This window comes from Dasypus novemcinctus, chromosome 1 (assembly GCF_030445035.2).
Source record: "Dasypus novemcinctus isolate mDasNov1 chromosome 1, mDasNov1.1.hap2, whole genome shotgun sequence".
Classification (NCBI taxonomy): domain Eukaryota; kingdom Metazoa; phylum Chordata; class Mammalia; order Cingulata; family Dasypodidae; genus Dasypus; species Dasypus novemcinctus.
Window position 1 is genome coordinate 154,353,252 of NC_080673.1, and position 21,751 is coordinate 154,375,002.

Genomic DNA, 21,751 nt, shown 5'->3' on the forward strand with positions numbered 1-21,751 from the left:
TTTAGGAGTTATAGTCAGGGCCAAAGGCAGTGGTTAGGCAAACACGCCTGGTGGGTGACTTACTTTAAAAAGAGAGATGTAGCCACCAGTGTGAAGACATCACCACCACTGGTCCACCCATTTCCTCCATTGGTTTATTTCTGGTCTCCACCTTCCAGAATGGTGATTCTGACTGATTGTCATCTCTACATTGAGGTGTGGCCCCAATGACCAGTTTGAAACCAACCTGGCGTCTGTTTTGCCCTATGTAGCTTCTTCCAAATTATAAAGCATCATTTACAACAAAAACACTTGGTATAATCAAGTTGTTGAAGCCAAAAGTCACCTTGGAAATCATCTGGTATGGGGATTCTTTGCCACCATGTCTTAGCCACATTGGAAAACATTGGGATTGATTGAAGAGATTAAAAGATTCAGAACAACACAAGGGAAATGAGCAAAAATCATGAAACAAACACATAGCAGAACCTCACATGCTCATGAATTTCTCACATTCTGCACTATGTCCTTGCTGGGGAGAACTATTTATTATTATCTTTGACTAGGTTCTCCTATGTACTCATGAAACCAAGCTCTTATGGGATCCAATCATCTTGTGATCTTTTTTGGACCCTGGCTGCAGTTATACTTTTTAGCTCTTATTTTGAAGCAAGTGGTTCCTTTTGCCTCATGAACTGTTCAGCAAATTATTCATCTGGCATTTCTATCAAGTATAGCAATTGTAGCAAAGATCAATTTAGAGCTTACTCAAAATTTAGTGGCACAGCTATGAAGAGCTTATAATTGTCCCGTTTTTCCATTATACCATGGTTGGGGCACCCTAACCTAATCAGGTACAAGGAAACCCACTCAGATGGCTGTAGCAGAGCTGGCCCCAAACCTCAGTCTTTACATCCCCTGTCTCTGGTTAGGCCTCTAAAAATAATCCTGATAGTTTTGTGATTAGGGTGAGGCAAATGAGGCACTCTGGGTACAAAATTTGAGGGAGCTCCAAAAAAACACAGCAATCAGGAGAAATAATATTTCAATGCCGCATTCTAAATCATCTAAATTAATGTGGAAAAAATCCATGATGAACCAAAAAAAAGCCAACATTTACCTAAATAAAGACAGGATCGTACGCTAAACTTAACTGAAAATTAAGGTCATCACTGGGTCAAGAAAAATTGTCAAACATGGCCATTCCCTCAGTTGAAAACAAGATAAGAAAAGATGCAGAATTTGAAAATATTGTTGTTTGTATATTGAAATTTAAAATAGTGCTCTTAGTTTTAATTTACCTACTTTTCATCTTTTTTAACTATTCTGATGTTCTGGGAAAAAATTAATCCATTAAAAAAAGCATGAAAGCATATATTTGGGGTATGCATTTTCCATTTGCCTCAGGCTGCAATAAGGTTCAGCAGCAGGGAATGGGGATGAGGGTAAATGTACTCATTGTATAGGACAGTAGTCTGGATTTTTCTGAATATGCCTGCCATAGGCAAACTAGCAGTTTTCTATAAGCAAGGCTTTCCAGCAGATGCCCCTTCCCGGAATAAAAGAAGAGCCAGGCTAGTCTGAGGTTACTAGTTTACCTTACTGGACACTTTCCTCTTTGACTATTTGTGCTTATTTTGGTAGGGAGGGAGCATTCAGAGCTGCAGTTCTTCCCAGTGCCCTTCATCAGCTGTCCTCAGCCTGCTACTCTTTTAGCTTCTTCATCTATTAGGGAATTTCTGTCAAAGTTAATCAATATGTTATTTATGGGGGGAAAATGGTCTCTGGTTTACCATTTATTTAAATGGCTACTGTTCTCTTTTCTTGCGCTGTTTATTTTTGTCAGTTCATTTTAGAGCAACAATATTTACCCAAATTAAGCAATTATTACAACCAAATGGAAAAGTCCACTCTTATAATTTAGGAAATTCCCCAAATACCATTCATTCTAGGGATCGGATTGTACACCATGGATCCTAATACCAAACTTGAACCACTGAAGAATTCTGTTTGTATAAATCCACCTAAAGACTTTTAAAAACTGTGTTCAAAGCTCTTGATTTATTTTTAAAAACCCTTTTGCTTTTCTACTTAGTACCCTTGAAATTTTTTCCCCCTCTCTGGCCAAGAATTGCTAATAGCTTCCTGTAGACCTCAGGGCAATGTCTCCTGCTCCACAGATAAATGTTTTGAAACAGCAACAGGATAGATTTTCTAGAACTAGAAACATGCTTGGTCATACGTTACGTGTAAGAAAATGGTAATGCAATGGTGGCTGTGGGCATGATTTTACTATTATAATGAAGCAAAGGTAACTTTTAGGTTAAGTCTTCTCTCTTTTTTTAGATACCGGGATGGGGATTGAACCCTGGACCTCATATGTGGGAGGCCAGCACTCAACCACTGAGCTACACTGGTTCCCAGGAGTTGATATTTTCATTTGTTTTGTTGTTAGGAGGTACCGAGGATTAAATCTGGAAAGTTATATGTGGGAAGCAGGTGCTCAATATCTTGAGCTACATCTGTTCCCCTCAAGCTTCTCTTACCTGTACACGTCTAGTGACCAGAACCAGTTTATTTTAGTTCTAAAGTGAAAGACAAAAACAGAATCTAAGCTGAATCTTGGAATTAGATCCTCTGATAGTCTCAATACCATACATAAAGTGAGATAGTTTCCTGTTAATATGCATATAGGAGATGGAGTTTTAAAACTAAGGAAATAGAAATTTTAATAAATCAGCTGGAAAAATTACTTCTTTCAGTGGTTAGTGAAGAGGCAGCTGCAATGGTAGGCTGCCTGGTCATCAACTCAAGGAAGTGGATATTACACTTCGTTCTGTCCTGGAGTTTTGACTTTCATTCTATCCATACATTATAGGAAGGACACTAATAAATCTGAGTGTTTGTGGAGGAGAGTCTCAGGCTGGTGGAGTCTGGAGACCCTTTCCTTCAAGGAATGAATCTAAAGCTGTGCAACCTGGGATAGGCCATGGGATCCGCGTTCAAACAATTGAAGGACTTGAGAAATTACACATAATTTAAATAAGTATGTGGTGGTTTGAAACTGTCTGTACCCCAGAAAAACATCATCTTCAAGTTAATCCATTCCTGTGGGTGTGGACCCATTGGAAATAGGATATTTTGCTGAGGCTACTTAAATTAAGGTGTGATCTACTTCATTCAGGATTGGTTTTAGTCCTCTTACCAGAGTGCTTTATAAATAAGAAATAGAGAGAGAGGAAGAGAAAAACAAAGAAGCAAGAAGCTGTTTGCCTCAATATATTTCCTAGTTTCCCTTGTGATTTCTTCTTTGACCCATTGATTATTTAGGAGTGCCTTATTTAATTTCCACGTATTTGTAAATTCTTCAGTTCTCCCTCTGTTATTGATTTCTAGTTTCATTCCATTGTGGTCACAGAAGGTACATTGTAGGATCTCAGTATTCTTCAGTTTGTTGAGGACTTATTTTGTGACGTAACATATGGTCTGGAGAATAACCCATGTGCACCAGGCAAGAATGTGTATTCTGCTGTTGTTGGGAGAAATGTTCTATATATGTCTGTTAGGTCTAGTGTTTAAGAGTATCTTTCAAGTCTTCTCTTTCCTTGTTGATCTTTTGTCTAGATGTTCTATTCATTAGTAAAAGAAATATATTGAAATTTCTTATTATTAAGGTAGAAATGTCTATTTCTCCCTTCAAATTGTCAATAATTGCTTCATATATTTTGGGGACTCAGCCATTAGGTATATATATATATTTAGAATTACTATGTCTTTTTGTTGAATTGACCCCTTTATCAGTATATAGTGACCTTCATTGTCCCTTATAACAGTTTTTGACTTAAAGTCTATGTTAAATGATATTACCTGGCTACCACAGGTCTCTTTGGGTTACTTTGACCATTCGTATACATGTTTTCCATCCTTTTTCTCTCACTTTACTTATGTCTTTGAATTTAATGTGTCTCTTGTAAACAGCATATAGTTGGGTCATACTTTTTTTTATATCCATTCTGATAATATCTTCATTTTGACTGGAGAGTTACATTTAAAGTAACTGGTAATGCAGGATTTATTTGTGTCATTTTGCTGCTTGGATTTTGTAAGTCTCATATGCTTTTTATCCCTCATTTCTTCTGTTAATGCTTATTTATTTGACTTTTTGTAATGTACCATTCTGAGTCCTTTCTCATTGCCTTCTGTATATATTTTTCAGAAATTCTCTTTGTGATTACCTTGGAGCTTAAATTTAATATCCAAAATCTATAACAATTATGTTTGATTTGATACTTACTGAACTTCTGTAGCACACACAAACACTGTTCCTATACCCCTCCAGCCCCTATTTTTTTTTTGTACATTTGTATAAAGATCCTAATCATAGATTTATTATTACTTTTTATGCATTTGCCTTTTAGAACCCATCAACTTTTGTTTATCTGGAAATGTCTTAAATTCCTCATTTTTGAATGCTAGTCTTTTTTTTTTTTTAAGATTTATTTATTTATTTCTCTCCCCTCCCCACCCCCAACCCGGTTGTCTGTTCTCTGTGTCTATTTGCTGCATCTTCTTTAAAAGCCAGTCTTGATAGATAAAAAATTCTTATTTAGTGATTGTTTTCTTTCAGCAATTTAAATATTTTGCCACACTACTTTCTTGTCTCCATTGTTTCTGATGAGACATCACCACTTAATCTTATTGGAGCTTCCCTGTTCATTACATGTTACTTATTGTCTTTATCTGGTACATCCGTAGTCTGATTTTCTTTGTTGATGCTTTCTGAATTTTTATCTTGTTCCCTTTGGCTGGTCCATCATTTCCTGTTTCTTTGTCTTGTAATCTTTTGTTGCCTACTGTATATTTTGATATTTTAATGTGTTAGCTCTGGGATTTAATCCCTGGGCTGTCTGTTCCTGAATTTTGTATCCAGCTAGTGATATGACAGTGATTTCCTTGAGTGCCTGGAGCTAATAACAACAAACCAACCAACACATAAAACACCTTTCATTGTCTTTGCAAAGAAGATCAGCCCAAGGAAAACAGAAATTCAGAGCCCTCTCCATCTTTTCTGAGCCTATGTCTTGTCCTGGGCTTGTGCTCACTCATGACTTTATGAATTCCCCATTTACAGGAATCCAAGGTTCCTTCTAATCCCTATTAAAAAGATTCCCCACTCCTACCCCCCACAGTGCTCCATTGTATGCCTTAAACCTGTGGTAATCCTGTGGTGCACTTTGGCTTAATTGTTCCTTATGCTGCTTTATTTGTCAGCAAGCTGTCTCTATCTACAGGGTAAGTTCTGGGAGTGTGAGCCAGAGTTGAGATTCCTGGTTTAGTCTTTCAGGCTGCCACATTTCATTGGGATGGGGATGGGTGAGGGGGCTAGCCAGTATACCATGAGCTTCTCCTACCATTTTAAAACTGCATTTTCTTGATTCAGCACTTACTCAGTTACTATAACCCCTTAACTCTTTTCTAGAGTTTTGAGGATGATGATACTACTAATTTTTGCTAGTTGTTCAAAGATTCTGTGGGTAACAGAACATTGCAGTGCAGGGGTTCTTAACCTTTTCTGTTACATGGACCCCTTTGCCAGTCAGGTGAAAACCATGGACCCCTTACTAAGTCCACACTTTACTGGGTATTATTTAAATCACAATAGATTCTTTTTTAACAAGAAGAAATCCACAGGCATTCAAAAGATGTTGTAGAGTCAAGTACTGTCCTTTCAATAAGAAGCAAATATGGAATTATAAATGCAGCATGCCAAATAATATATTTTATCCATTGGCATTCTAACTGAGGTATAGGACTTATTGTGGCACTTTTGTTAGATAACCATCTCCATTTTACATAAGGCCAATGTGTGTACAAAGGAGAATCAGTGGAGTAATAGCATACCACGGACCTCATTTTTCTAGTGGGTTAACCTTATGCAGAAACTTTTCTACTTCCAAACAGACCATATTCCAAAGGCTGTTTGAATGTTGTTTAATGCTTGGTGAGACCTCTAACGACCCTCCCCATTGCAGATATGCTGACCTACATTATATCTGGTATGTATATCTGCTGTCAGCATGGAAGTTCAGAAATTAGTAGGTAGAATTGCTTCTGTACATGTTTCAGGCCAGACCATGAGCTGATGAGAAAGGAAGCAGGGTTTAAGTGCAAAGATGGAGACTTATCTTGGCACTTGTCAGCACCTCATTTATGATTTTGACTATACATAACCCTAAAATTCACTTCATTCTGCTGCCCTACCCTTAATCAGAATGGAGGAGTAAAGGGTGATTCCTAAGCCAAAATAGGATTGTGCCAAGAAAGTGTGAGATTACCCCTCTTCTGAGAAGGGAATCCAGTTCCCTGTTCTTTCCTACTCTGTACTGCAAAAGGCCATATCACAGCTCTCTCTGTTTACTTTAGCCAGGGCCAGAAGTGCTCACAGCTGACACATTGTGTAAAATTAAACTGACTCAAAGGTGACAAGCCCCTCCTCCTATTCTTTGGGGGAGAAAATACCTTCCAAGTCTTTTAATTGATTTCTGTTAATTTTTTGTCAGCTCAGCAGAAATGCACCAAAATCATGGTACATCATGCATATTTATAAGATGTAAAATGGAAATAATGTCCACTAAAATGTATTAATCAAATTTTTAAAAAGTTTTCCTAGTACTTTCTTTAGGGCCAAACTGCTTGTTCAGTCAATTCTCTCATAATCTGTTTCTATTCATATAGGCTTTATTTAGTCTAAAGCAAAGTCAGAAAATATACACAGTGGTGTTTACATTAATATTATATTAAAAGCCTGGTTTACCCACATGGGAAAGTGCCAGGGAAATCAAACTGCTCTCATTTAAAAAAGAATTAAAAGAATGGAGTTGGAGCTAAAACATGGCATTTTTGCTTAACCCATTCCTTTCACTCTGTCTCTGGCATTTCAGCCTTCAGTAAAGTCAAGGTACCTTATTTTTCAGAGATCTTAGAAGTTACTTGCATTGGTGCCTGTTTTAGTTTCACAACTGCTAAAACAAATACCAACCAAATAATTGCCTAACGGTTTCAGAGGCAAGACATCTTGCTTCCTCCCAGGGTCAGTGTCTTCTGGCTGGCTAGTAATCTTGGGCTTTTTCGGCATTTCCGTCACATGGCAGTGACTTCCAGCTACTGGCTGCATGAGCGGCTTCTCTCGCTGGCCTCCTGTAATATGATTAAGGCCCATCCTAATTCCATTGGGCCACACCTACACTGAAGTAGCCTCTAGGAAAGGTCCTGTTTACAGTGGCTGACATCCTCAGGAATGGATTACGAACATGTTTTTCTATGGTTCATAACTCTAAGCTCCCATAGTACTTAAAGATAGTTTTAAAACTTCTAATTTTCTGATACTGCTCTATTTGATTGGCTATATTACTGGGATTCTGACTAGTCATAATCAAGAAAGATGCTGGCAGACAAAGTGGCAAAATGCTTAGGAGCACAAGCTTGGAGTCAGACAGTACAGGCAGTGTTTGTGTGTGTGTGTGTGTGTGTGTGTGACTGCCAAGTGACTTATGCGCCACACTCGAGTTTCTTCATCTGTTAAATGGAAAAAAAAAAAATTGACCCACCTCCTGGGGCTTTGTGACAATTAAGTAATGTAACATCAATATATATAAACCCGCTAGCACTGGGCCTGGAATGTGGTAAAAACTCAAAAAACTGTTAGAATTTTTTAAAAAAGAAAGAAAGAAAAGAAAAGAAGGATTTTTTCCAATCATTGAACCACCCAAACAAGCAAACAAAAGCCCTTATTAGTTCGTGTCTTAGTTTGCCAGGCTGCTATTGGCTTAAACAGCAGGAATTTATTGTCTCTCCATTTGGGAGGCTAGCAGTCCAAATCGAGCTATCCCCAGGCCATGCTTTCTCCAAAATCTGTAGCAGTCTGGTGGTGGCTTGCCAGCAATTCATAACCCAGTCTCTGCCTGCGTCACATGGCTGACTGGCTCCTTCTGACTCCTATGCTGTGTCCAAATTTCCTTTGCTCCTAAGGACTGCAGCTATATCAGATTAAGGCCCACCCTGATTAGCTCAGCCTCATTTTAACTGACAGCTTTCTAAGCTTTCATTTACAAATGAATTTACATCCATAGGACCCGGGTTTAGGACTTGAATATGTTTTTCTAAGGAACATTTTTCAATATATAAGAGCATAGAATCATAGGACTCAATTGCTGGAAGGGACTTCACAGGATCTAGTCTGGCAGTTTGCAGTTTTGTTCATAAACCAGGGTTCTTCACACCACAGAATATTCCATGAGGAGTGTGTGTGTCAAAGAAGAGCTTTTTCCGGGGGGGCATGCTGGGAGGGGTGTGGTGGGGGTGTGTGCAGGCAGAGCTCCAGCCCTTCCTCTCTTCCCCCTCCCCCTCCCCTGGAAGGCCCTGAGGCACCTGGTACCTTCCAGAGCACAGTTTGAACTGAAAATCTGATCCAGCTCCACCATTTCACCTGTCAGGAAATGGCCCAGAAATGTGAAGTGTGTTTTCAGTGGTTAACCGAAGCTATAACCCCTGTTTCTATCCCAGGCATTTTCCACAGTAGCATAGTGAGAAAGAATGGTCTGGGTCAAATCTCGCAGGAATGGAGCACGAAACTCTTACAGAGAAATTTTAAAAGATCTAAAGCTCTCATTTACAATATGGGAACTTGGTTTTCCTATTGTAGATGGTAATCGTTTCGGTGGCCCACTTCCATTTTCAGGTTTATTTTTCAACTTTCTGGTGCCACTTAAAGCATTTCCGGTGTGGATCCAGTACCCTCTATCAGCCTTGAGGACAGATAGCAGCTGTGTAGTTTCCATGAAACTTAACCAGAAACAACTTCACTCACTCCTGAACCCTCTACCTTAGCCTTCTGTGGTCCTTTCTAATGCTAAATAAAATTCTATGAAAAAAAAAAAAATCTATGATTTCTAAATGTTTTCACATATGGGACATTTTACTTCAGCCTCTTAACCAGATTGTTTTCTCAGGCATATTAATGCAATCTAGAAATGTAAACACTAAAGCTGACTCAATGAGAGTTTGAAGTCAATCTATTTTCTTTCTGAGATAAGCCTGTATTTGTACAAACAAACCCAAACTTTATTCAGAAAAGGAAAAAAAAAGATTTAATGCAGTTTATGACTACTGTGCTAATTCCAAATGTGCCTAGTTTCCTGCTGGTTTATTTATGTCTCTCTCTGTTTTTGTGGAAAGCTTAAAATCTTTACCTTTGGAAAAGAAGAAAGTTGAGGGGTGGGGGAGCAGTAGGTGGGATCCTTAATTGCCATGAAAGTTGATCAGTAGCTCCTGGCGCATACCTCTGTGTGTACTCATGACATGGGAGCCTAATTACTTGTGTGCATGTCTGCTTCCCTAGGACCCGGGGCTCCTGGGGACTTCATGAAAGCAGAGTTGTGTCCTTTAAAGCTGTCTCGAAGGTCTCCTCCACACCAAACTCACTACCTGCCTCAAACTTGGTGCTCAAGAAATATGTATTGAATGACCCTTCAGGAGACTTCCTAGTTGTAAATCAGGCATGTTGCAAAAAACTCCATCATTTCAGGCCAAAGAAATATATATATTGTGATAGATTTCTACTGATTTGAAATAAAAATATAATTGAATAAGAGTAATATTAGAACAAAGCTAATATTACAAAGTCCCCTTACAGGAACTATTACTTTCAGTATTGCAGGCCAATAGAGCTAGACTGGAGACAAAATTAATTCAGTTACAAATACATGTAATAATAATTGAACACTTAAGCTAGGCAGAGATTTAAGAGCTTTCTGTATCATATCTCATTTATTCATCTGTACAATCCTATAAGGGTAGGTCATTATTATACCCATTTTACAAATGAGGAAACAGAGCCTTAAATAATGGGTCCACAATGGTAGGATTTGAACCCAGGCAATATGGACCTGGAGCCCACTTAACCACTAAATATCTGACTGACTGAGTGAATGAATGCAATGAAAGCCATACAGTAGAAAATAATGCATCCACCATTGTGAAAATGCAGATAACTCAGCAGTTCTTACTTCTTCTCAGGTGATTTAGTTGAAGGCTCTGATGTCTTACATTTTCTGAATTTTGGAGAAAAGGGAGGAAGAAAACCATTAGAGTATTAAGTAATTTTCTTCTTGTCCTGACCTGACTGAGAATTGTATAAAGCACTGGCCTATTTAATTTTATTAATAAGACCTTAAGTTTCTTAGAGCGCATTTCTTTTGAGTTACTCTAGATGTTTCACAGATACTACCCAAATGATTTTTTTTTTTGTTATGTACATATGTATTTGTCAGCCAAAGGGGTGCTAATCCAAAATATCAGAAATTGGTTGGTTTTTATAAAGGGTATTTATTTGGGGTAGAATTTTACAGTTTACCAGGCCATAGAGTGTAAGTTACTTCCCTCACCAAAGTCCTTTGTCACATGTTAAAGCAAGATGTCTGCTGACATCTGCCAGGGTTCAGTTCAGGCTTCCTGGGTTCCTCTCTTTCTGGGGCTCATTTCTCTCCAGGCTCAGCTCCTCTGGTTTCTCCCCCAGGTCAGCTGTAGACTATCAGGCGATCAGTTCTGTCTCTCTCCCTTGACCTCGATTCTCTCTGGGTTCAGCTGCTCTGCTCCTCTGTGTGCTTACTTCCTGGGCTCCAGCTCAAAACTCCAACCTCCCTTCTCTGTGGTGCAGTTTTTCTGGTAGGTGGGGACTCAAGGTCCTACTGGTTGTGGCCCGATCAAAGCCTTAATCATTGTTTAATCAAATAAAAGTAAAACTTCTGAACCCATTATACTCTCATATGCCCAGAGGGAAAGACCAGTTTACAAACATAATCCAGTATTTCTTTCTGGAATTCATCAATAATATCAAACAGCTACACTATGCCACATTTTTGAAAAAAGAATTTCTTTCTCCTCCACCCCCCCTCCCAGTTGGCTCCCACATCTGCTGGTTGTCCGCTAGTCTTCTTTAATAGGCACTGGGAACCAAACCTGGGACTTCCCATGGGGGAAGCAATTGCCTAACTGCTTGAGCCACTTCTGCTCCCTGCTGGTTGTGGCATCTGCTCATTGAGGTGGTTGCAATGTCTGCTGGTTGTGGTGTCTGCTGGCTGAGGCTTCTTGCTGGTTCCAGCTTCTTGCTGGTTGTGGAGACTGCTCATTGTGGTATCTGCTCATCTTCTTTAGGAGGCACCATGAACTGACCCTGGGACCTTCCGTGTGGGAGGCGGGCACCCAATTGCTTAAGCCACATCTGCTCCCCTCCAATTAATTTTTACTACACCACCTTGAGGATGTTTAAAGTAAACATCATCTCTACTGTTAAGAATGTGGTGAACGTGGAAAAAATATAACTATAGTTAACAACACTGTGATGTTTTTGTAGCAAAAACAAAGTTGGTATATATCAATGCTAAAGGCAAAAAGAAAAGTGTTTTGTTTTGTGATGTATGAGTATGATTAAGCATTTTTTCTTTTCATTTTTTCCATTAATAAGGAGACCTTGACTATGTCATTTAACTAATCTGTATTCATTTGTGTATCTTTCTGACCATAAGAGGAGCAACTGAATTAGTAGTTGGAATTAGATGAGATAAAAGTGCCTGGACAGAACTTCTTAGGAGTAGTGTTTCCATAACTTGTTGAACTACCTTTTTCTGTTATCTCAGTTTTTTTTTAATTTGAAATTATTTTTTAAAAAAACTTCATTGGAATGAATGGTAAAACTGAGGTACAGTGAGGCAAAGTCACTTGCCCAAAGCCCTGTCAGTCACTCCAGAGTGGGTACTGAGCTCTGGCCTTCTGGCTCACAGCTCAGTCCCCTGTCCACTGGGCCAGCCACCGCAAGCCTATGCCTCCCTTGTGTGTGAAAGCAAAGATGAGCCATCTTGTTCTCTTTTAGGTTGTGCATGGTTCCTAGAAGATACTGATTTGCTCCCATGGAAATATCACTTAACTGAATTTCCTGTCACATTGTAACCCCACTGACCATGAACCAGCCAGACCCTGCCGATGACCCAGACCCCAGCCCTGAACCCCTGTGTGTGGTTTGCGGTCAAGCCCACTCCTCTGAGGAAAACCACTTTTACACCTACACAGAAGATGTGGACGATGACCTCATATGCCACATCTGCCTGCAAGCTTTGCTGGACCCTCTGGACACTCCCTGCGGACATACCTACTGCACTGTCTGCCTCACCAACTTCCTGGTGGAGAAGGACTTCTGCCCGGTGGATCGCAAGCCTATTATGCTGCAGCACTGCAAGAAGTCCAGCATCCTGGTCAACAAGCTCCTCAACAAGCTCATGGTGACCTGCCCTTTCACAGACCTCTGCACCGAGGTGGTGCAGCGCTGCGACCTCCAGCATCACTTTCAAACTAGGTAAGTCCTGCTTCTCGGCCAGGCTGGAGAAACGCCAGCCCTCATGGGGGCAGCTGGGACTCGCCTGCCATGGCTGGCTTCAAGTGTGCTGGGTGTTCCACCAGACACCTCTGTCTCTCTCACTCTCTCTTTTTGTGTGTGTGTCACCAATGAAATAATTCAAAATAAGACACATTTTAGGTTTTTATGACCATGCTTCAGTGTGTGTGTTTTGAGATATGAAAGACATTGGGCAGATCTGACTATCAGCTTTCTCTGGGGTTTGCAGCCCCCATAAAGTTTCCCTGGTGAACGCTGCTTGTTTTTTCACTTAAAAAAATTTCCCCCAATTTGACTCCATGATTATTAGAATTCTTTCTGGGTGGGAATTGGGAAAGCCTAGCTGTTTTTTGAGGAGATGTGAGGTGTTCTCAAGTAAATGTTATCCTCTAAGCAACCTACTCTGCTAACTTTTCCGCCAGTGCACACCCCAGCAGAATTGTGGTGTGCAGGCTTCTGCTGAGGACCACTATCACCTGCTCCCCCTCTCTCCATCTTATCTTGTCCATTTCCATTGCCATGTTCCCAGGCATCCTTTGTCTGCTTGGCCCCAGGGGCAGGCACTGTGTCTTGTTCCCTATGATGTTACTCAGAACATTTAAGGTGCTTAATTAATGGTGAACATATGGCACAATTAATTTGTAAGAGGAAATTTGGAAGCTGGTGTTTATTTTGGTTCTTGTCATGACAAGGGCAAGAGGCGGGTGCAAAGAATTTTTTTAAAAGGTCACATTCCTTAGGTCATAAATCCGAGTATCTTTTGGGACATACTTGGAATCTGTCATGTGGAACTTGGCATCAAGAGGAATGGCTTGCGTGGCATGCACAGCACACGTTTTTCATACTAATTACATCAGTGCACTCATTTTTCTTACCGTGATGTTGAGTCACGTGCATCTAATTTGGCTTGTCAATTGTAGTTGACTTTGTCATTGTTGGTGTTTAGACTAGGAAGCCCCATTTCTCTGATTCTCTAGAAGGAGGCATGAACAGAGGAGAAGGGCATAGATAGTCAATTTGTGGTCCCTGCTGCAAGTTTTACGCCAGGTGTGAGAGCCTTTGTCTGATGCGAAGTAGGTCCAGGTCCAAGGTGAAGTGAGCTAGATGCTGACAGGTTCAGAACCTCAGCCGGTGGGGGAGATGAGGGGCAGGGGGGAAAGGTGCTATAGAGCTCCCTGCACACCTGTCACGTTCCCAGGCTCCTGATGTTTCGCAGTGTATCCTCTTGTGTTGGGGAGCTGTGTTAATTTCCCATTGGTGCTGTAACAAATGATCACAAATGAAATGGCCCAAACCACCCAAATTTATTATCTTACAGTTCTGGAGGTTAGAAGTCTGAAATGGGTCTCATGGAACTGAAATGAAAATGTCAGCAGGAATTTGTCCTCTTCTGGAGACCCCAGGGAGTAATCTATATCCTTACCTTTTCCAGCTTCTAGAGGTGTCTGCTTTCCTTGGCCTGTGGCCCCTTCCTCCATCTTCAAAGTCAGCAGCATAGTATCTTCAAATTTCTCTTTCTTTCTGATCCCTGCTTCCATCATCTCCTGCCTCCTTCTCATAAGGACCCTTGTGATTACATCGGCCCCACCCAGATAAACTGGGATTATCTCCCAGCTAAAGATACGCACTTTAACGGCATCTGCAAAGTCTCTTTTGCCATGTAAGGTAACACAGTCATAGGAACTGGTAATGAGGACATGGACGTCTTGGGAGGGTCTTTAAAAAAAATTTTTTTTTAATTAAATTGTCTTTTTAAAAAAAGATACATAGATCACAAAAAATATATATTAAAAAATATAAGAGGTTCCCACATACCCCACACCCACCCCACCCCCACTCCTCCCACATCAACAACCTCTTTCATCAGCATGGCACGTTCATTGCATTTGATGAATACATTTTGGAGCACTGCTGCACCGCGTGGATTACAGCTGACATTGTAGTTTACACTCTCCCCCAGTCCATTCAGTGGGTTATGGCAGGATATATAATGTCCAGCTTCTGTCCCTGCAATATCATTTAGGTCAACCCCACGTCTCATCTCATCTCTTCTTCCCTCTCCCTGCCCTCAGCAACTACCATGGCCACTTTCTCCGAATCAATGCTACAGTTTCTTTCATTACTAGTCACAATAGTTCTATAGTAGAATATCAATAAGTCCACTCCAATCCATATTTTATTCCTCCCATCCTGTGGACCCTGGGGTGGTGATGTCCACTCCACCTCTATATTGAGAGGGGGCTTAGATCCCACATGGTTGATGGATGCGATTCTCGTGCTTGGATTGTAGGCACTCTCTGTTCCCTGGTGTGGTGGTTGACCTCCCTGTTAGCCGACCTATGCAAGTCCAACAAACTGGAGAGTAGAAGCTGCAACTCTGCTGAGGCTCAGGGCCCAGCTGGTACATGGCCAGTCCAGAGATTGATGTCTCCTGGGCATACACCAACCCCAGCGCCAACCACAAGTTCAGTAAAAGTGACAGAAGAGGCGGGAGGGTCTTTTTCTTCCCACCACTGGAGTTTTGTGGGGGAGAAGTAAGAGGAGCCAAAGAGGGAAAGAAATGGAGGCACAGCAGCTCCTCCTCATCCCCTTACCTCAAAAACTGACTTGCGGCCACAGATATCCCTAAAAATAGGATAAGATAACACAGGAACATGAGGGTGGGCCGGAAGAGAGGGGAGAGATGGAAGCACTGAGAAGAGGCCATTGGGGTCCTCCGGGGTCTCCGTGCGCCTCGGCGGGGATTTCATTCACCCGCCCACACAACCTGTGTGACCACGAGGAAGCCCAGGAGAAAGGCTTGGTTAACACTCAGCTGATAATGATATGCACTGCTGGAAAAGTAATAATGAGGCAAGAACCCGAAACTTACTGAAATCAGGTCACTTCTGTGAGCTGTGGCCTCCGAGTCTTTCACAGGCTCCGCTAAGCAGCCCTCTGTGGAGAGGAAACCTCCCACGTAAATGAGGCATCGGGCCTTCACACCTGCTTTTGAACCTCTCCACACCTCAGCTTCCTAAGTAGGTTAAAACCAACATTTCCAAAAATATACTGCATTTGTTAGTCATCAAATGCTCAGCATATCCTCCCTCCACTCCATCCCCGGGCATTTTTCAGCAGGGGGTAAGAATTCGAGCTAATTGGGAACCTGACTTAGGAGCCTCTTGGGCCTTGGGCCTCCCCTCAGAAGGGATATTAAAAAGATCAAGTATTTATTACCTCTGGAGTCCTTTAAACTGGGAAAACTAAGATGCTACGAGAAGGCCAGTATTTTCCTTTCTTTCCTATGTGAGACCTCCAGGTTGGGGGCTGCCTGTGGGGGGGGGGGTATTGTCATACAGACATACTGGAAGATAGCTTTTATTTATAAATTTTGCAACTTCATTTCAGTATCAAAAAACATGATAAGGGTTGTTGTTTTTTGACTCTATTTTATTTTAATGAACTTACTTATATTTGAATGACTATAAAGTAGGCAGGCTGAGGGTCTACATAGTCTGGAGAACTTAACAATAATTCTGGTTGAAAACCACCGTGTTGCTAGGGATCCAAATAACCCATTTCACTGGGTCCTGGAGAGCTAACACTGGGCCTCATAGGAAAGTCCATGCTGAGATTTCTCTCCCTTATAAAATGGGAATTTATTTCAGTTGGTTCTTGAATACATAACTCTTGCAGAACTGAAGCACCTTTAAAATACTTTCTTTGTCCTAAAAAAGAATTTACATTAGAGAAACATTTTTCCCTTCTGCCCTGCTCTCTGTTCCTGTCCTGTTAATAGGGCCAGGCTAATACAGTAGACGTGAGTCGGGAGTGCAGGCTGCATCACGTCCTTAAATGAATGCTGTCTGTTTTCTCCAGCCCACATGCCATTTATAAACCGTGTTATCCAACTACTTCAGACCCTGAGTTGAATATGAATCCTTAAGTAAAACATACTGACTTACTGGACCGCCGATTATGTAGACAACTGTTTCTGATTTCAGATTAGAGCTCTCCTCTGGGAGTAACCTGAGCATGTGAGCTACTGTTCGGAATCTTCTGGCTAATTCAGCTGACCTCTGCCCCTTCAGATGCTCACCAACTCCCCTTGCATGGGTCTATTGCATAGAGTTCCCACGAGGGTGATAGGCTTGCCAAGTCCAACCACAGCCTTCCTAACTGAGCACATGGCCAGTAGCGGCAGCAAGATGCTGCAGAGAGTCTCTTAGAGGCAGCTCTCTTCACCCACACCATCTGTCCCATCAATGAGAGGGTGTAGGTAGGCAAAGCTTTTTCTTCCTTGACCCTGCGTGGGAGTCTTCTTAGACCATGTCTTCAATATGCAATATCATCACCTGCATATATATATAATACCTATCAAGGATTTTTAATAGGCCAGGCCCTGAATGAAAGAAAAATCAATATAAGCCATGGAGTCTGTCTCTCTAGTAGTTGAAAACACAAGCACATTAACTTGTATCTGGACAAGTCATTTTGCCTTCAGTTCCTCTCTTATTTTGTAAAAATGGGAGATAATAAAGTTGACCCTTGTTAAGTATTTAATTGCATGAATAAAGAGATCATTGTTCAATGATCTGAAAACAGTTTGAATGAAAACATGATATAATTGGCCCAAGACACATATGGCCAATGGCTTCCTGGGTCATTTTCTTGATTAACTTGACATGCAAGGTCCTTGGAGTTTCTTCTCTGAAGATTTGCCCTGGAACCTCTCTTGACCTTTACTTCCATCGTGTGGTCCTTTCATGTAGTATGTTTAATTCAGCAGAGGCTCTGTTAGCTTTTTAACAGGCAAGGAAGATTGCACTACAAGAAGAGACATGGGAAAGTAGTACCCTCTGAGAAAAGGTAGGTAAGTTCCAAGTCTTGTTGGTCATTTCAGCCTGGCAAAACATCTCCACAATAATTATGGATATCTATAATGTGACTTTCTAACTTTGAGCCCAACTTTTTTCTGGCCTCTGCCTATAGCAGGGTCTCTCTTTTAGATCTCTGGATTATAGAAGAAACGAGGGCATTTTGCTGCATTCGTTTTTGAGGAAACCATTGTGTTTCCATCAGATTATGATATAGGCAATTCTTTAAAGAATCAACATTCTCTTTGTTACCCATTCCCAGAAATCTTCCTTAACCAGTTCCCATCTTCTGGGACATTTTATTACCCATCCGTATAAATGCCCATCTCCTCTCCTGGCTCTTGGAAAGTGTGAAGTCTTTTTTGCTATCTTGCCTCTGTTCAGGAAAGATTGTTCCAAAAACAGTAACTCCTTAAAGTGTCAAATCCTCTTGCATTCAACAAACATTTATTGAGCATCTACTGTATTCTAAGCACTGTGGTGAGGGTAAAACGAAGAACAACATCCACCTTTTTCAAGGTGTTCCCTGTTAGTGAAGGGAAAAGAGACAAGAAAACAGGAGGTGATGGGTAATCTCTGAGATGACATTAGGACTTAGGCAAAGCATGGGTGCAAGGGGAGAGGAAGTTATGATTAGAGCTGTCTACTGACAAGGAAGCTACAGAGCAATCCAAAACCATTTGAGGGTGAGATTTTATACCCAAGGGACCGTATTAGTTATGATTATATCTTATGGAAGGTAACAGAAAATTGGTTTAGCCATGTAGGAAGGGGTTGAAAGTCCAGGATTAGTGTGATACTGCCTTGATACTATCTGAGAGTCAGATTCCTTCTGCTTTTTTGTTTGTTTGTTTGTTTTGTTTTCTTTCCTTCTGCTTTTTAGTTCAGCTTTCAACCTCTAGCTTATTACCTCCTGGTCTCAAGAGGGATGTTCAACCTTCAGGATCACATCAAAGTTCCTACCAGGAAGAATAAGGTAAGGAAGAACCAGACAGAAAAGACAAACTATAATGTGCAAACTGAGTTTGCCTCCTTTTAAAGAGCTTTTTGGGATGCCTTACCCAGCAATTTCTGCTTATACATCATTGGCCAGAATCATGCCACATGGCCATTCATCTGCAGGGAAAGCCATGTATGTTACTACTATGAACAAAACCTAGGTCATGTTATAAGGAAGAAGGGGAGATTAGATATTAAATAGGCAGCCAGTAGCAGTTACAAGAGGGACAAAAAGCAGTAACAAAAAACAACGTCTTTGCTTTTACACTGCATTCACATCCATTAGTTCATCTCATCCTTTTGAAATGCGAGGAGGTAAAAGGGTAGAAATGCTTACTTCATTTTGAACAGAGGCTTGAAGAGGCAATTTGACATGTCCATGATGATCAGAAATACAATTCAGTATCAATACGAAGTTCACAGCCTTTATCATACACTGTGCTGCTTATCAGTTATGCTCTCCTGGATATTCAAGAGGAATGTGTCCCAGGATTTTGTGAAAGTCCATATTTAGGAAAGACTGTCACATGTAATTTCCCTAGTAAAGCAAGAGGAAAGAAGGGATATGAAGAGAATAACAGAGCATCTTAGAGATACATGCCGAGCTATGAAGCTAAGCTCATTCACTTTTTTTTTTTTTTTTTTTTTTGAGGTCCTGGCCTAGGGTTTGAACCTGGAACCTTGTAAGTGGGAGCCAGTGCTCAACCACTGAGCCACGTCAGCTCCCCTGATTTGGTTTTTTTGTTGTTGTTGTTTGCTTGTTCTTTGTTTTTTAGTAGGCACCAGGGACTGAACTTGGGGCCTCCCATGTGGGAAGCAGGAGCTCAATTGCTTGAGCTACATCTGTTCCCTCATTCACAATTAATAATAGTTATTAATAATAATAGCTAACACTCATTGAGGCCTTTATAAGCATTATTTCATTACACCCTCATTACAACACTCTGAGTTAAAAACTACTATTGTCTTTGTTTTACAGAGGAGGAAACAGAGGTTCAGAGAGGTTAAGCAACATGCCCACTGCCACACAGCTAGTACATGGCAGAGTTGAGATTCAAAGCTAGGTCTGTCTGGTCAGGCACTTCAATTCAAAACCCTTTTAAATGCTCTTCACCAGCTCTGACTCACTCCTGCACATCAGCCTTAGAGGGCATGGCATTCAAATTTGGGCCTCAATAAAATTATAAATTTTACATGCCTTATTTCATCAAGATTTCTTGTCTCTGATCTAAACTGCAGAGGTTAAGTCTGCACATTCTAAAGGTCTACTGTATTTAAACTCCTTTAGCACTGCTGCAGATAAATAGAGATCTCTGGTGCCAAATTACTACTTAACTCTGTGGTTCATTGCAGTTGGTCTCATCCCGTAGATTTTTCTTGGTCTTCTTATAAAGGGTAGTTTGCTATAATTGCTTGGTTGTCAATAATGTAACTGCCCCTTGGGGCAATTTCTGTTAAGATGTAGGCCTTTTATTTATATTCAAGAAGATTAAAATGGGTTTTAATCTTCTTGAAAATGAGGTAGATGGAGGGAATCCTGGGGGCTTCTATGACATTCAAAGACAAGCAAAGTAGACCAAGTGCTAGGACAGAAGGCAGGGGCTGGAATCACAGATGTTAAGGCTGGCAGGTAAGGCATATTAACTCCATTTCAAAAATGAGGGACTGAGGCCCGGCAGCATAAATGAAATGCCCAGGATCATGCATCTGGTGCCAGAGCTTGATTCAGTTACGCAGCGGGGAGGAGGAACAGGGTAACTCCTTTTCTCACAGAACAGGAAGCTGTACAGGTCTCTGTTATTCTCAAAGAGAATGACACAGCTTCTTCTTGTATGGGGTCAATTTTCAAAATTAGTAAGGAAGCCATCCTTCTCTTACATATGTCAGTCTGGTCAAGACAGTGGTAGGTAAAAATGGCATAAATGCATATTCTAAATATACATCCAAACACTCGGGAGAGGCAGCGTTGGTTCATATTTAAACCACTCCTGTTTCACAATGTCTGAAGGTTGGCTTTAAGCGCAGACCTCTAGGCTTTGTTCCAAAGATGCTAATTTCTTACAGTGTCTTGCTCTAGCAAGCTGTAGGACAGCTTTTAATTATTTGCTTATTCACACCATGGGGTCTGAATGTGCCATGCTCATGCCCTCTTCCAATGCAATTTAGCTTCCAGCTCATCTGCTCCCGACCAGTGATGTAAATGTACCAGCTGCTTCCCAAGAACCAGTCTGCATTCTGCAGGAGGAGGCAGGTCCCTTCCCCGGCATCAGCCTGCTTGCTCTCAGCCTCAGCCTTCTCGCCAACCATGGTGGGTCCCTCCGTGCTCACATCTCGCCCTCTGAGAACCAGAGGGTGTAATCCTCTTAGGGGCCAGTGCTTGATTAGCGTGGCTTAATCTTAGGACTTTGTGAGAGTCGTTATGATCTGTTGATTTGGGAGGCATGGCCAGGTTTGTTTAAAGGGGCTTGTTGGCTGGTTTGGGCCCCTGCAGCTGACAGAGAAGGTGTCCAGGGAGAAAGCAGCACACTGCACGGAAAATGAAGGCGCTCCTGTTGCTGGTCTTACCCTGGCTCAGCCCTGCTAACTACATTGACAATGTGGGCAACCTGCACTTCCTGTACTCAGAACTGTGAGTTCCCCCCACTGTACCTGCCTGTGTTTGTGTGTCCAGTGGGTTGGGGGTGGGACCAGAGTTGGTTCCCCGGGTGGTGTGTCTGTTTAGAGGAATCTTTTCCACATATTCTAGATGCGCTTGAACCAAACACCCTGCCAACAGTTGAAAGCTGCGTGCTTAGCTGTCTGTGACTTAAAACACACACACAAAAAACATCTTACTGGATGTAGGGCTTTCCCAACAAGGCATTTTTTCCTGCTTCTGTGCCAATACTGCTTTATTTTTTTTTTTTACACTCTGCTCTTCCTCAGTAGATGTATCTTCACTTTCTCCCTTCCATAAATAGAACCAAAGAGCAATTGACATCAGAGCTTGCATGCTCGGATCTGCAGCTTCTATTGAGCATTTCTGATGGTGAGCTGACATCATCCATTTATTAAGACAATTGGCTTCCGTATCTGAGAATACATACAATATCAATACAGGGGAAAGATATTCCCACATGGAAAAAGATACATATGTATATGTATATATCCGTTCTATTTTACTCTTACTGTTGATAATTTTTAAACATATGGAAAAGTAGAAAGAACTATGCAATAAGCACTCATTTCCATCACCTAGAACTAATGATTAATATTTTGCTGCATTTGCTCCATATATTTCATTTTTGGCTGAGATGACTGGGAGTAAACTGCAGTCATCATGACATTTTACCTCTAAACGCTTCCCTATGCATCTCTTAAAAAATAAGAACATTTTCCTACAAAACCTATGCCAGTTTTATGACAGGAAATGACTCATGGCCCCAACCTCTACAGTGATATTTTTTGGCTCTTTTTGTTAGTAAGCTTT

The 21,751-nt window shown here is 41.1% G+C and overlaps 1 protein-coding gene across 6 annotated transcripts in view; it reads left to right on the forward strand.

Moving 5' to 3' along the window:
• Nucleotides 1-21,751, forward strand: part of LNX1 (ligand of numb-protein X 1) — a 223,285-nt gene that overhangs the window by 91,558 nt on the left and 109,976 nt on the right. For 5 of the 6 annotated variants that reach the window (XM_004460613.5, XM_004460616.5, XM_004460618.5 and 2 more), the window contains one exon: nt 11,906-12,385. In XM_004460613.5, the coding sequence (XP_004460670.1) occupies nt 11,994-12,385 (392 nt within the window). In that variant the 5' untranslated portion in view covers nt 11,906-11,993. Of the gene's footprint in view, nt 1-11,905; nt 12,386-18,158; nt 18,260-20,448; nt 20,591-20,773; nt 20,912-21,751 lie in introns of those variants that run through there. The other variant, XM_071216533.1, reaches the window with a different exon arrangement.